Genomic DNA, 17125 nt, shown 5'->3' with positions numbered 1-17125 from the left:
TGAAGAAATTGGCTGTGTTTTACTATTTCTGGATAACCCCTTTAATTCTAAATCAATTATTTTTATGTACCCCAGAATAGTGTCAACACGTACAAAAAAAAAAAAAAAAACACATACCGCTACATTGACAAAAAAATATTTCAGTTATAGCATTCTAAATGGGACGACACAAAAAGAAAAAGATACGTGCCAAAATAGGCAGATCCCTGAATAATGGCCTTGGGAAAAGGGATCTACAACAATAAATATTGATGGATAAATATAAATTAAAATAAGTTCATACACCATCCAGGAGGCATCACCAGGTTACGTTTTAGATTCATGATACCAGAGTTCAAAAGTTTTCCTTCATTACCAGTCTCTAGGGAGCAGATTACCTATCCTAGTGCTTGCATTGCATGCAAATTTACACCTTTCATTGTGGCTTGGCTCTTCAAGACATACAAGTAGTAAGACTGGCAACCAATGCAACCCCTGCACATACAGGGACATGTGTGGATTCAAAACAGCTTTCCCATGTACATGTACTTATCCCTAGAACTACTTTTAGTTGAAACCCCAGTATCCTACTTCCCTCGCCAATACCTAAGATATAAGATTCTTAATAAAAGGGAATTTGTTTGCTCTATATAAGGTTTAGATCTCAAGTGTCAATAAGGCAGTGCTGAGCTGCAGCATGCACACCTCCCACCACTGCATGTCTTGAGTCTTTGACATATAATGCTCAGTGCTGGAAGCTGAGCCCTGAATTCCAATCAGGCAGGGCAGGCAGGGATGGAGGAGAGAGATGGCAAGCATGCTGCGGCTCGACAATGTCTCCTTGACACGTGAGATCTAAACATTGTTTTAGGGTACGTTCACACTGGCGGAATTTTTTGCGGGTTTTCCGCTGCGTTTTTGAAAGGGGGCAGGCTCTTCTCGGCTGTCCGCAGCAAATTTTCCGTGCCGGAATTTACGCTGCGGAAAATCCGCCGCAAGCCCCATTGAAGTCAGTAGGGACTGCGCCGGATTTTCCGCAGCATAAATTCCGCCGCAGAAAATCTGCTGCGGTCAGCCGAGAAGAGCCCGCCCCCTTTCAAATACGCAGCGGAAAAGCCGCAAAAAAAAATCCACCAGTGTGAACGTACCCTTAAGGCTGACGGTTTTCTTTTCAAGATCTGTGACAAAACAGTAACAATATAGTCACGTAAATGGTCATGTCATGAAAGGAAATTTACTGGTGGTTATTTCAGTTCTATAGGCAGTGGAATAGTCTAACAGACAGCACCACAATGCTACACTTAAAAAAAAAACCTTCATGAGGACAGTATAGGACAGAATAGGATAGATAGCCAGACCTTGCTGCACGTAGCATATTTGGTCGATTAGTTTATAATGTGATAAAATGCCAGAACAGAATAAAGAGATTGATCTGCCCATACTCCAGACTGCCATATCAGTTTCACAGACAAAATACATCTATAGGAAAATGAACACCGCACATAAAAAAAATTGTGTGTTGGCGGACAGCAGAAGTCTGATATTTACCTCTGAAGGTCCCAAATCCTGAGTGGTGATGTATGGTGGCAGCAGGCTGTCCCAGTAACAAAGGAGCTGTAAAAACACAGAGGGAAAAATATTACCCAACAGCAGTAATCATTGGACGGTCACCAAGCCTATACAAAGAGCTCAAATCTGAGGTTCTCCAGGATTAAAAAAAAAAAAAAAAAAAAAACACGTCTGCTTTCTTCTAAAAACAGCATCCCATCAGTCCTCAGGTTGCGTCTGGTATTGCAGTCCTCCCTTATTCATTGCAATGGAGCTAAACTGCAATACCAAACACAACCTATTGACACGTGTGATGCTGTTTCTGGAAGAAAGTGGAGTGGAGTTGAGTTTTCTTTGTGGGTTTTAACTCCCTACAAATATTTTTCCACAGTATTTACTTTAAATGGGCACTGTCACCAACATTTATTTTATTTTTTATATGTTGTAGTACTTATGTACTACAACATACCTCTAATATAGTTTAATTTTTTTAAATTTTTTTTTATTTTATTAAAATGGTATAATTTACATTTGAAAACCGGCCACTAGGGGTCTCCCTCCTAGTGGCCGGCTGCAGGCTAGCGTGACGTCACACTTTAATTCGGACCGATGCCGCCCGGGCATCGGTCCTAATTCATTCAGCCTGCGCTCACTCCCTGCCCGTCAATCACACAGGCGGGAGCGAGCGCTGTGAAAGCCGGGGCTTGAGCGCATTGGCTCCCCAGCCTCGCGCGGCAGCACACAGAGCTGCACTTCTGTTTCCGTCTTGGACAGGTTATATGGAGCTGTAAGGGATCGGGTAGCGCAACCGTTATTTTATAAGGAGTTTTTTGGAGGCGGGGGAGGCGGGTCGGGGGCGATGGGGTGATTTGCGCTGCGGCCGTGGTCTTATAAGGAACTGTGCGGGGGGGGGGGTAGCGGTTACAAATATTGATTTCAACACAGGGTGCCTCTAGTTGTTTAACCACTACAACTCCCAGCATGCCCTGACAGCCAATAGATGTCAGGGCAAACTGGGAGTTCTAGTGGTGAAACAGCTGGAGGCACCCTGAATTTTTGAACTAAGGGCGGAAGTTGCCCCCCCCCCCCCCCCCCCTCCCCAGCAGGCATCAGTGACGTCATGCCTGCTGGGGAAGGCTGCCTGGTAGTGAGCACACTACTAGTGAGCCACGTCCTTTTTTTGGGTTTCATAATGAACAATCTGACAAGACAAGTCGGGTTTACAATTGTAAATCAGGGTCAATATGCTACATTTTTAAGGTCCTCTGTCAAATAACAAAAACATAATTATTTATAGTCACTGAACATAGTTACTAGTAGACTATGTTTTATCAATTAAAGTTAATTGGTCCTCCTCTTTATACATCTGAATATATTTTTTTGACAGCATCCCAGCTATAACAGTTACAGTGGGGGGAGTATTTAGCCAGCCACCAATTGTGCAAGTTGCCCAACTTAAAAAGATGAGTGGGGCCTGTAATTTTCATCATAGGTATACCTCAACCTATGAGATAAAATGGGAAATAGAAATCCGTAAAACCACATTGTCTGCTTTTTAAAGGATTTATTTGCAAATTATGGTGGAAAATAAGTATTTGGTCACCTACAAACAAGCAAGATTTCTGGCTCTCACAGACCTGTAACTTTTTCTTTAAGAGTCTCCTTTGTCCTCCACTTGTTACCTGTATTAATGGCTCCTGTTTGACACCTGTCCACAACCTCAAAACAGTCACACTCCAAACTCCACTCTGACACCAGAAACAAAATTGTAGACCTGCACTAGGCTGGAGAGCAGCTTGGTGTGAAGAAATCAAATGTGTGAGCAATTATTAGGAAATGGAAGACATACAAGACCACTGATAATCTCCCTCGATCTGGGGCTCCACACAAGATCTCACCCCGTGGTGTCAAAACGATCACAAGAACGGTGAGCAAAAATCCCAGAACCAAACGGGGGGACCTAGTGAATGACCTGCAGACAGCTGGGACCAAAGTAACAAAGGCTACCATGCCAGGGACTCAAATCATGCAGTGCCAGACGTGTCCCCCTGCTTAACCGCTTAAGGGCCAAGCCCATTTTCATCTTAAGGACCAGAGCATTTTTTTCCACATCTGACCACTGTCACTTTAAGCATTAATAACTCTGGAATGCTTTTACTTATGAATTTGATTCAGAGACTGTTTTTTCGTGACATATTCTACTTTAACATAGTGGTAAATTTTCGTCGATACTTGCATCATTTCCAAAATTTCATGAAAAATTTGAAAATTTAGCATTTTTCTAACTTTGAAGCTCTCTGCTTGTAAGGAAAATAGACATGCCAAATACATTTTAGATTGATTCACATATACAATGGGGGAGATTTATCAAAGGATTTAGACTGGTTTTTCTTGTCTAAATTTGTCGCACAGAAAGTCGCAGTCTAAATCTGTGCGACTTTTCTGCGACTTTTGCTCTAGAGGATTTTTAGAACATGATGCATGCAAGTCTATTTTAGACTGAAATGAATTGAAAAATGCATTGGTGCTGAATTTATCAAGTGCGACTTTTCAGCGACAAGTCGCATAGGCTGAAAGTACGCCGAAATGTCAGACCATGTTGGAGCAGGTTTAAATATAGACTAAAGCATAGATCATGCAGTCTGTGCACAGAATTTATCAAGAGCTGTGCGCCATTTGATAAATTAGGTGCACAATAGACCAGACTAACCCTCTGTAGTTTGGTCTATATTGATGCGGGACATAGACAACTTTAATAAAAAATCTCCCCCAATATGTCTACTTTATGTTGGCATCATAAAGTTTACATGTTTTTACTTTTGGAAGACACCAGAGGGCTTCAAAGTTCAGCAGCAATTTTCTAATTTGTCACCAGTTCAGTTTTGAAGTGGATTTGAAGGGCCTTCATATTAGAAATACCCCATAAATTACCCCATTATAGAAACTGCACCACTCAAAGTATTCAAAATGACATTCAGAAAGTGTCTTAACTCTTTAGGTGTTTCACAGGAATAGCTGCAAAGTGCAGGAGAGAATTCAAAATCTTCATTATTTACACTCAACTGTTCTTGTAGACTCAGTTTTTGAATTCTTGCAAGGGGTAATAGGAGAAAAAGTCCCCCAAAATTACCTAAAGAAATACCTCATATGTGTATGTTAAGTGTTCGGTGGGCGCAGTAGAGGGCTCAGAAGGGAAGGATCGACAATGGGATTTTAGAGAGTGAATTTTGCCGAAATGGTTTTTGGGGGGCATGTCACATTTCGGAAGCCCCTATTGTGCCAGAACAGCGGAAAAAAACTCACATGGCACACAATTTTGGAAACTACACTCCTCAAGGAACGTAACAAGGGGTACAGGGAGCCTTAACACCCCACAGGTGTTTGACGACTTTTTGTTAAAGTTGGATATGTAAATGGAAAAAAAATGTCACTAAAATGCAGGTTTTTTCCCCAATTTTTACAAGGGGCAATAGGAGAAAATGCCCCCAAAGTTTGTAACCCCATTTCTTCTGAGTAAGGAAATGCCCCACGTGTGGACGTCATGTGCTCTGCTAGTGCACTACAATGCTCAGAAGAATTTTGAAAACTACACCCCTCTCAGAATTTAATAAGGAGTGCAGTAAGCATTTATACCCCACTGGCGTTTGACAGATCTTTGGAACAGTGGGCTGTGCAAATGAAAAATTACATTTTTCATTTTCACGGTCTACTGTTCCAAAAATCTGCCAGGCACCTGTGTGTGCTCCCTACACACCTTATTACATTACGTGAGGGGTGTAGTTTCCAAAATAGGGTCACATGTGGGAGGGGGGGGTCCATTGTTCTGGCACTATGTTGGCTTTGTAAACACACATGGCCTTCAATTCCGGACACATTTTCTCTCCAAAAGCCCAATTGCGCTCCTTCTAGTTGGAGCATTGTAGTGCACCCGCAGAACACTTTACATCCACATATGGGGTATGTTCTTACTCAAAAGAAATGGAATTACAAATTTTGGGGAGCTTTTTTCATATTTTCCCTTGTGAAAATGACGAATTTAGGGTAACACCAGCATTTTAGTAAAAACATTTTTTTTCTTCATTTTCCCATCCAACTTTAACGAAAATTCGTCAAACACCTGTGGGATGTTAAGGCTCACTATAACCCTTGTTACATTCCGTGAGGGGTGTAATTTCCAAAATGGGGTCACACATGTGTTTATGTCAGAACCACGATAAAATCCGCCACCCCTGTGCAAATGACTAATTTAGGTCTGAAATCTAATGAATTGTGCGTCCACAGAGCATTTTATGCCCACATATGGGGTATTACCATACTCAGGAGAAATTGTGTTACAAATTTTGGGGGTCTTTTTTTCCCTTTTACTTCTTATGAAAATAAAAAGTATGTAAGTATGTACACCAGCATGTAAGTGTAACATTTTTATTTTTTTATTTTCACTAAGGCTGGTGTAGACCCCAACTTTTCCTTTTCATAAGGGGTAAAAGGAGAAAAAGCCCCCCAAAATTTGTAACGCAATTTCTCCCGAGTACGAAAATACCCCAGATGTTGAAATACAACAGGGCCCAGAAGTGAGAGAGCTTCATGCGCATTTGAGGACTAAATTAGGGATTATATAGGGGTGGACATAGGGGTATTCTACGCCAGTGATTCCCAAACATTACGTTACTGTAGTGGTTTTTTTTAGGGTACATTCGCACTGGCGGGGGTTTACAGCGAGTTTCCTGCAAGGAGTTTGCACTGCGGCGGAAAATTTGCCGCAGCTCAAACTTGAAGCAGGAAACTCACTTTAAACCTGCCTGTGTGAATGCACCCTGTACATTCACATGGGGGGCAAACCTCCAGCTGTTTCAAAACTACAACTCCCAGCATGCACTGACAGACCGTGCAAGCTGGGAGTTGTGCTTTTGCAACAGCTGGAGGCACACTGGTTGGAAAACCTTCAGTTAGGTTCTGTTACCTAACTCAGTATTTTCCAACCACTGTGCCTCCAGCTGTTGCAAAACTACAACTCCCAGTATGTACTGATTGCCGAAGGGCATGCTGGGAGATGTAGTTATGCAACAGCTGGAGGTACCCAACTACAACTCCCAGCCGAGACACATGTTTGTGGTTCCTGCATGCTGGGAGTTGTAGTTTTGCAAGATATGAAGGACCACTCCAAACTGTGGTACTCCAGATGTTGCAAAACTACAAATCCAGACATGCCCAGACTCCAAACTGCTGTGTGGGCAGGCTAGGATTTGTAGTTTTGCAACATCTGGAGGGCTACAGTTTAGAGCTGTAGTCCTCCAGATGTTGCTAGGCAACAACTCACCGGCTTCCGGAGGATCGCAGCGCCAGGGAAGCCGCATCGCCGCCCTCTGCCACCCGCCGACGGTAAGTGACCTCCGGTGCCGGTCACATCAGGGTTCCCCTGCTCTGCCCAGACTAAAGTGGGTGGGCAGTGTGGGGAACCGAACTTCTATTGATTGGTTGCTTCTGACCGACCAATAGCAGGGATAAGAGGGGTGGCACCCCCGCCACCTCACTCCTATCCCTTCTGGGGGATTGTGGATGTCTTGGACAATCCCGATCCCCCTTACTTTCAGGGTCATCGGAGACCCGTATGACCCGGATTTACTGCAGATCGCATGGGGGGGGGTTGCACGGGGTGCCTGCTGAATGATTTCAGCAGGCATCCTGGTCCGGACCCCGCCCGGTGTGCGGCAGGGACCGGAATTCCCACGGGTGTACAGGTACGCCCTTGGTCCTTAAGTACCAGGGAGCCCGGGATTACCTGTACGCCCTTGGTCCCTAGGTAGCCAGTACATGTCCCGGCCAGTCTGAAGTTTGCTAGAGAGCATTTGGCTGATCCAGAAGAATATTGGGAGAAAGTCATATGGTCAGATGAAACCAAGAAGAACTTTTTGGTGCAAACTCAACTAGGCCTGTTTGAAGGAGAAAGAATGCAGACTTGCACCCAAAGAACACCACACCTACTGGAAGGAGTGGCTTCATAAGAAGCATTTCAAGGTCCTGGAGTGGCCTAGCCAGTCACCAGGTCTCAACCCCGTAGAAAACTTTTGGAGGGAGTTAAAAGTCTATGTTGCCCAGTGACAGCCCCAAAACATCACTGCTCTAGAGGAGATCTGCATGGAGGAATGGGCCAAAATACCAGCAACAGTGTGTGAAAACCTTGTGAAGACTTACAGAAAACGTTTGACCTCTGTCATTGCCAACAAAGTACTGAGATGAACTTTTATTATTGACCAAATACATATTTTTCACCATAATTTGCAAAAAAAATTCCTTAGAGATCAGACAATGTGATTTCATGTTTTTCTCATTATGTCTCTCATAGTTGAGGTATACCTGTGATGAAAATGACAGGCCTCTCTCATCTTTTTAAGTGGGAGAACTTGCACAATTGGTGGCTGACTAAATACTTTTTTGCCCCACTGTAGTTATTCATTGTGAACAAAGCCCCACATTTTTTTATTTTTTTTTTACAAAACGGGCTTTATTCATGCAGACTATTTGGGGCAGTATTTTTGAACATAAGTTGAAAAGAAACAGAGAGAAATTACAATGGAAAAATTTGCACCCAATCCTGGTTTTGGGTAAATACAGACCAATATACTGTGTCTGAACTCAGCCTTAGGGCTTCTCAAGGTGAAGAACAAATACCCCAGACTCCACCATAACATTTAGCCCAAAGCCAAACCCTTTCACAATCCATAGTAGTAAAGCTAAGGTTATGTCTGCATCAGAGCTCCATCACAGAATCTAAATGGTCTGTTGCACCATGGACACCAACGTGTCCCATACACACATAGAATCGGTTCGGTCTGGATTCCATCTGGTGTACCTTGTTTCTGAGGATTACAGTGGAGACTGATCTAAAGTATTTTTTTTTCCTCTGCTATTTACAACACATTCTGTGAACAGATCTCCAAGGCAGATGTAAACGAGGTCTTACTTGTATTTTTAAACTTCTTACATTTTCTTTCACTTATGCCAGTCTTTAAAGTAACTTTTTGATAAATATTGCCATCTTCTCTGGGATTCTAATTGTTTGTGCCCTGATCTTTCACAATGTCTGTTTAGAACATGACAAGTATATAAAGCTACCGCAATAATTCCCACAGAAACAACATAAGTAATAAAAAAAATATGATATTCCTACGGCCTTCCTTTCACTCCAAACTGTGTTCTTTAACATCAATTGGCATTCCCAAATGTGAGAAAAGTATTTTGTCAATGAAGCATACAACTACAAAGTAATACATTATTTTCTTTTTCTTCAACCTAATCCATTAATAACTACCAAAGCCAATTACTGTAGTGAGTAACATACCAGCCTCTCACAAATCATTCTTGTGAGCAATTTGCTTCTTAAGATGCTTAAAAAAAAAATGTAAACAAAGAAGAGACGAGCTGAGATATTCCCCCCTCTTGGAGGTATGCAATAACACTCTTTGATTCTTGCCACGGGTCTAAATTAGCATCAAGGTAAGTCAATAGTGAAGAGAAAGGGGAGGTAACCATTTCTAATCCCTGCCACTCTGGCAAATCTGACCTCCCAGTAGGCCTGTGGTAGGGATTAATATCTATACCCCACTGGCCCTTCACCCCTGGACCCCCCTTCTTTACCTCTATGACTAGTTCCAGAATGTAGTTAGCAGACTTAAAAACCAAACGAGTTTCCCTCCCCATATTGTCTTAAGACATTTCTCCAGGTGCATACTGAGCCGCTGGTTTAGTGAAGGCGTTCTGTCCCACCAAGATACCTGTGGTTTTCCCACCACCTTGATCTTTCCACTCCAATGCTCCTCTTCTTTATTACAACAGAATTGCTTCTTTATTCTTTTGATAAGATTGGCCTTACATGAGTATGTGTGACACAGAAAAAAAGGCATGGATCCATTCTCATGGATTTTTCTAGACCTCTCAAAAAGTAAGATAAAATCTTATTTAGGAAAGAAATTGGGGTATGTGCAGCTCACAATATAAATTAGTCGAGGCTAAATGGAAAGTATTTACACCAAAATAATACTAGTACAAAATAATATATAAGGGTATAAGGGGGGGTACCAAATGCCTCTAGACTAATACCATAAAATGGTACATGATGATGAAATTACAGAAAAAATAAATCGGACTGTGCTTCACTTTAAATGATGTACAAATTTAATATAAATTGATATAAAATATTACAAATGAGACATAAAATAAATAATGCAAATCTAATACATAAATGCCTCCTACCACAGGGCCCTTGTGGGGAGGTATGATATTTGAATACAAAGTATATATTAAAAGATGTTAAAAAATAGCATGTAAATTATGTTCTACCGCTAAGCCAATATATTGCAAACCGACATAGTGTACTTTTGTGCGGTACACTCCGTTCTCATGTGATTTAGAACAGTTCACAAAGTGATATAGTTACCAACTCCTAATCCTAAACATACTTTTGGCTGGACGTCCGAGAGATGGATGTGTGGAGGCTGTGTCCAGCGCTAGCATGCGCTTACGGTGACGGGCCCGGATGCCACAGGCCAAAGAAGAGATCACCGGTCACGGAATAATTGCAGGCTCGATGGCAGATGTAGTGAAGGCTGTGTCCAGCGCTGGCGGTGACGGGCCCGGTTGCCGCAGGCCGAGGAAAAGTCACCGGTCACGAAGTGGCTCCGAAGGTGGAGATGTACTCTGAGATGGATGGATCTTACTCCGGAAACAAAGGAAGGAAAACCTCGTGGAGGATCTCTCGGCGTCTGGTGGAATGGCGGATGGATTACAGCCAGGTGTGAAAACAGCAGATGATGGAGTTGTATCGGAGGTAAGTGATAGCGGTTTGTGGATTGCGGTGGTCATGCTGAAAATATTTCTTTCTCTAGACGCGTTTCAGGGTACTTTATATATGACCCTTTCCTCAGTAGCTGGACACAGCCTCCACTACATCTGCCATCGAGCCTGCAATTATTCCGTGACCGGTGATCTCTTCTTTGGCCTGTGGCATCCGGGCCCGTCACCGTAAGCGCATGCTAGCGCTGGACACCGCCTCCATACATCCATCTCTCGGACGTCCAGCCAAAAGTATCTTTAGGAGTTGGTAACTATATCACTTTGTGAACTGTTCTAAATCGTATGAGAACGGAGTGTACCGCACAAAAGTACACTATGTCAGTTTGCAATATATTGGGTTAGCGGTAGAACATAATTTACATGCTATTTTTTAACATCTTTTAATATATACTTTGTATTCAAATATCATACCTCCCCACAAGGGCCCTGTGGTAGGAGGCATTTATGTATTAGATTTGCATTATTTATTTTATGTCTCATTTGTAATATTTTATATCAATTTATATTAAATTTGTACATCATTTAAAGTGAAGCACAGTCCGATTTATTTTTTCTGTAATTTCATCATCATGTACCATTTTATGGTATTAGTCTAGAGGCATTTGGTACCCCCCCTTAAAATCTTATTTAGTTGGTAGCTTTTGCAGTTTTTTTTTTTTTTTTTTTAACTGCTGCACATCCAATACACAATTTTAATAGAAGATTATAAAATAAATAATAAGATTTCATTTATTTTATAAAGTTGCCCATGTGGACAAAGTTGGAATCTGCTGCCACTTTCCCATGTTTGTTACAATGACTGTTCTAAAGATTTCTTCCGGTTAACATAAAATTCCTATATTACATTCTCCAACAGGATAACTAAATTTGGACTGAACACTGCCATCCAAACCCTGAGAAAACCATTTTTCAACCTTTTATATGATTTTCATTAACAATATTTTCTTCAAGTAGTAAAAATTAAAAAGCAAAACGTTTGGTGGTTCTCTATAACATACACTTCTGGCCATGTCAGTTTATGCTATACTAGCACATATACATTTTGTTTAATATACACAGTAATATACTTCCAGTCTTTTACATTGAATTTGTATAGGTTAAATACATAAGTTACCGTATTTTTCGCCCTAAAGGACGCACCGGCATATAAGACGCACCCAATTTTAAAGGTGCAAAATCTAGAAAAAAAAGATTCTGCACCCAACAGTGATCTTCAACCTGCTGACCTCCAGATGTTGCAAAACTACAACTCCCAGCATGCCCGGACAGCCAACGGAGTTGTAGTTTTGCAACATCTGGAGGTCCCGCAGGTTGAAGACCACTGGTATAGGAGGTAATACTCACATGTCCCCCCCCCCGCTACGGACCCGTCACTGCTGCCCTGGATGGCTCCATCGCTGTTGCAGCATCCCCATGGTGTCCCCGACGCTCCGGACGTCTTCTTCCCCGGGATCCACGCTCTCCGTCGCCGTCATCACGTCGCTACGCACGCCGCTCCTATTGGATGACGGGACGGCGTGCGCGATGACGTGATGATGTCGAAGGAGAGCGCCTGCCGTGCACGGGATCCCGGCACAGAGCAGACAACGAGGAGGCAGGTAAGGTCCCTCCCGGTGTCCTGTAAGCTGTTCGGGACGCCGTGATTTCACTGCGGCCCTCCCGAACAGACCGACTTTCACTTCAGACGCAGCGGTCAGCATTGATCGCCACGTCTGAAGGGTTAATACAGGGCATCACCGCGATCGGTGATATCCTGTATTAGCCGCAGGTCTCGGCCGTTGATGGCCGCAGGGACCGACCCGATAGGTGTGTATTCGCCGTATAAGACGCACCAACTTTCCCCCCCCCCCCAGTTTTGAGGAACAAAAAGTGTGTCTTATACTGCGAAAAATACGGTAATAAACTAAAATAAAACCGAACACACTCTAGGCCAAATAAGAATCCATGGGTCATTTCCTGTATTAAGTACAACACAGTATCACTTCTTCCCAGAGTATTTCTTCAGTGCTTTCCATGGCATATTACTTAATAAAACAAGTAAACAGTTATATATGAAAAAGTTATTTAAAAAATAAATTAAAAAACACACACACACACACACACACACACACACGAGTGGCGCCTGTAGTTGCTACAAGGATTTTGTTTTCTATGCTTCACTTTTAAGTTGATGTCCAAAAATAAATACATACCCTTGGAGAAACAGTGTGTCCAATGGTCACTGCTTGGATCTAGCTAATGTCCAGGGTCTCAACTCAGGTGGACCTCACTAGGACATGTAATTTACAAAGTGTGAAGGCTAAACCAAAGCACAGCCCAAATGATGCACAGATAGCATAATAATTGGGGACACTCCAAGAAGTATTTATTCTTTATGTGCAACACATTTTGACACAGAACTGGAAATGTGGTGAATGCCAAGAATAAGGATTTTGTGGAAAATCTTCAAACGTTATACTATTCCTGATTATATAATATTTGATCTGCACTTGGGTAAAGGCTACCCCCTTTAAAAATAAACACACACACACACATTATATATATATATATATATATATATATATATATATATATGAGACATATAAAGGATTCAAAGAAAAAGAACATCTTAACATCAAAGCCCCTTTAAGAGTATATAACATAGGTTTGTCCTATTGGCCCCCGCCTACAGCAGCTATGTCAGGATAGAGATATAAAGAAAAAAAATACGGTACATGCAATAGCATAATAAAATAAGGTAAGCTATTTCCCCCAACAAGATCCTGTAAAACCAAAATATATTGTTGTATGGGTACAAAATTGGCCTATAGGTGAGGGATTTATTGAAATAGGTGAGGGATTCATTGAAAGGATAACTCTGAAAGCTCCAGTCACATCAATGTCAATATTACTGTTGCTTTCCCAGGGAGAAAGGCCGAAACCTCCATCTTCTCCATCTCCTGAGCTTTACACATAGTGATAGTACTACAGACAGCCACCCGACATGTGTACAAAGGCAAACTATCTGGCTCCTCAGGGGATGCAACAGTGATATATCTGCCCATGTAAGGACAGTTAGGCTAGGTTCAGACTACGGAGATTCCGAGTTCCGCCTGAATTAGTCGGCGCTAGGACCGCGCGGACACTGCAGTCTCCTATAGACTGCTATGTGTTCCGCTAGGATTTCCGCCTGAAGAAAGAGCAACCCCTTTCTTCAGGCGGAAATTTTCTAGCGGATTTTTCATCCGGATTTTCCGCTAGAAAACCGGAAAACCATTCACTACACTATGCATTATAGTAAACGGAATTTCTGCCGCAAATTTCAAAGCGAAAATTCCGGTGGAAATTCCATAATCTGAACATAGCCTTACCGTATACAGACTACCCATATGTGGACAATTACATCAATCAACATTTCCCCAGGCATTCCTTCTGGGAGAAGAGGACTGATCTCTCTGTACTCCTATATGTGAGAAGTCTTCCCAACATACACATCCAATGGAAGCCTGTCTGTTACATAGATGTAGGCGTGTATAGGCCCAGTGCAGCCTTTAATGAACACATTACAGATCTATGCAGCACAAATCTACAATAAGGCAGACAGCACAAGATGTCAGAGACACGGGTTTACTTCTATATTTTACTTCAGAAGCCAGAAGTACCACATTGTGTTCTACATTTAGAGCTTAGATTATGTACTTCAATGCTGTATCTCACAACAGCGATTAGTACACTTTAACTGAATTGCAGAATTTTTTAATCTAGTATGTTTGTGCATTTTTTTATTTCATTTTAATCCATATTCTGCAAAAGACCAATAATAAAGATTACAAAAATAGGCAAGGCTTAAACCATGCCTCTTTTTTTTCCAACTGGTTGAAAAGAAAAGTATTCTTGGGACAATGGCTAAAAATAACAACCAAGTGAAGACATATGGCAGGTGACAAAGAAGATAAAAGTAGATAAGCGGAAAAAAAGAAAGACATGACCCCAATGCTACTAACCATATAAGTTTGTGGTTTGCGTATCCTCTAATTCAGCAGTGACACGCTTTGGCAAGGAAGGCCACCATAGCTGTCAAGTCCTTCATCATTGTGCCCATCAAGTGCTTTCAGCTATTCCCGACCCGTACTGGCATTTTAATTACTGTTGGGTAAACTAATTTGTCCAAATGAAGGCAACTAATAGAATATGCAAGCTCTCTGACCTCTGACAGACAGTGACACAAGATACAAAAGAAGCTAAGGAAAGCTTTTTATCTGAGCCTTATTACTCTCTATTACTACAATTAGTCATACTCCGATGCTTCAAATGAAGGGGGGGGCTTAGAATTGCAATTAAATCAATTTTTGATGGGCTGAAAGTTGGATAGAGAACCAACCAGCCTGTGAAACAGTGATATTATAGCAGCAAAGGTCACAGCCTTTGTCAGCACCTGGATTCACCCATTTTGTTCATTACTTCGCAAGCTGCAACAATGAGTCATTAGAGCATTCTACATTCCAACTGCAAGTGCTTCAGTCTCGGTGACCTAATCAGCTGTCATTAGTCCTGAAAAGGTACCAAGCCGCATGGATCTAGTGCCAGGGCTGCAGCAGACTAAGGATTTATAGTTAGTCAACTTATAACAAAAAAAATTAACCAAATAAGAGACTTTTAGTATGAAATTATAATATTAAAAAAGCAATACAAGCCGAGTAGGCACAGGTTTAGGTCTCCATAAAAATTGCTGTTTAAATTAACTGTGTGAACATATATTGGTCTTTTACCATTGTTATACTGGACTTTACTGGTGTACACACATTATACTGGATGTGCTAGAGGTTATCAACACATCTAAAAGGGCTGTTCCAGCCAAGGGCATTTATCACCTTTCCACCAGATAGGTAATAAATACTAGCTCCGATAGAGTTCTGTGGTAAAGGCACCCACAAAACATTTACCACAGTGCTCAGCTCTTTCTGTCTGTGCCACAGAATTTGAGTGGCGCGGAGAAAGCATGCTATTTTAACTCCTCCTATTCCTACTATGGAATGTAGTGGGTGGTTCTAGTAGTCAGACACCCATTGATCTAGCACTTATTACAGCAAATTGAATAGTCCTAAACTGCAAATGCTTGACTATTGCTCCATTTAAACCCCTCCTAGTCACAATCTAGAGGTCTTCCCATTCTGACAATTAATAAGGGTTACAGCAGATAAAAGTTCATAAACTGTCTATTGTCATTAAGGGGTGGTATGACACTTTGAATTAGGGTGCAAAGACATTTACATGAAAGACTTATAATTTTATTCCAGGAGGAGAAATGTGAGACTATGAGATCAGGCGGATCAGGTTTATGTTGTGCATTTTTTTTCCTGCTGGTCTGTATTACTTGTGCTGCTAGTCTTTGATGCATAATACCTGTGGAAATTGGTAAGTATGGCCAATGGGTCAAGCTGGTCCATAAGACCATATGTTCCTACACTAGGAGCCATGTATTAAGATCACATGGCAACATCATTCAGGTGCCTCTGGCTCCGCACATGCTCCTGTATCTAAATGGGCACTGTAAGATTCAAAAACGTTATATATGTTGCACATTTTGGCAAAACATTAACCTTTCTAATATGCTTCATAAAAATGTATTATCACCTTTTTAAAGAAATCATGGCTTAGAAAAACCACCACTAGGGGGCCCCTCCAGAGCACAGATTGACAAACCAAGTGAGCAACAAAAAGAAGGTATTTGTGAGAGAAATATAGATGCTAAAATTACATGTACATAATCAGGATTAGGTACTGAGTAACATAAAACATTTGCCAGGATTTGCCAGGTACTCTTTAAAGGTTCTCTCAATCTATTTATGTCCAGACACATGTAGAGCATGCTATTAGCTCACATTAACCTAGAATGTATGGTTACCATTCATCTCAGTACAGATTATAGATGGGGAAAAAGACAAATTTAAAATATTTTGAAGAATGCATTCTTTGCTTGAGAAAACATTGGCAAGATTAAATATCCCCTTGTACTTTCAACTTTGTCATTTCTTCGACTGACAAAGTCATATGAATAGTATTCAGCCATCAGAACAGAACTGAACAGTATATGCAATTAACATTGGTTAAGATAATTTAGAAGATAAGATAGCTGGTATAGGGAGAATGGCATCCTATAAGCTGCCATGATACTTGAAGATGTCTTATCTCACTGTCTTGGAAATCTTAAAAGCCTACTTGTGTCAGTGAAATCCATTTATGAGCTCTGACACTTGATGGTGCATAAGAAAAATAAATCATCATTCCTATATGTAGTGCATCCATCGGATGGAATTTGGAAGCACTTACACTAAAAGAATGGCACCTTTAACTGTCTTGGAACGTGGCAAAGAATTAGTGATAGGTAATGTGTGTTTGTGGGAAACCTCTCTTAGAATCCATATGTGAGAAGTGTTTTGACTGGTGAGGGTCTTAAAGTAAATGCCAGTAATCATATGTTGTGGTCACTCTCACCCATAAATTTATGTAAAGCACTTTATACATCATTTCAAAATGAAAAGGGGCAGTAAGCATCACAATCATAAGTATGCATTTTCAACAGGCATTGCTTCCTACAACACAGCTCTTCAAACAATGCTTCCCTAGTCCCCAGGCAGTCTCTGTACACCAGGGCTATAGCGATGATGTGTCATATTGGCATGAGACCAATGCAGCCAGTCACATAGGCCAACATGGCAACACTGTAGGGAAACTGCAACTGGCAGGAAACCAAGGAAGCATTGCCAAG

General features: G+C 41.5%; 1 protein-coding gene across 1 annotated transcript in view; it reads right to left on the bottom strand.

Annotated features, from left to right (window-relative positions):
* FBXW4 (F-box and WD repeat domain containing 4) overlaps positions 1-17125 on the bottom strand; it is a 225608-nt gene that overhangs the window by 95186 nt on the left and 113297 nt on the right. Inside the window, exon 6 of the mRNA XM_056529496.1 lies at positions 1528-1593. Within this exon, the coding sequence (XP_056385471.1) occupies positions 1528-1593 (66 nt within the window). The remainder of the gene's footprint in view (positions 1-1527; positions 1594-17125) is intronic.

This window comes from Hyla sarda, chromosome 7 (genome assembly GCF_029499605.1).
Source record: "Hyla sarda isolate aHylSar1 chromosome 7, aHylSar1.hap1, whole genome shotgun sequence".
NCBI lineage: Eukaryota > Metazoa > Chordata > Amphibia > Anura > Hylidae > Hyla > Hyla sarda.
Note: the sequence above shows the minus strand (reverse complement) of the source record. Positions and strands in the feature narration are given on the sequence as shown.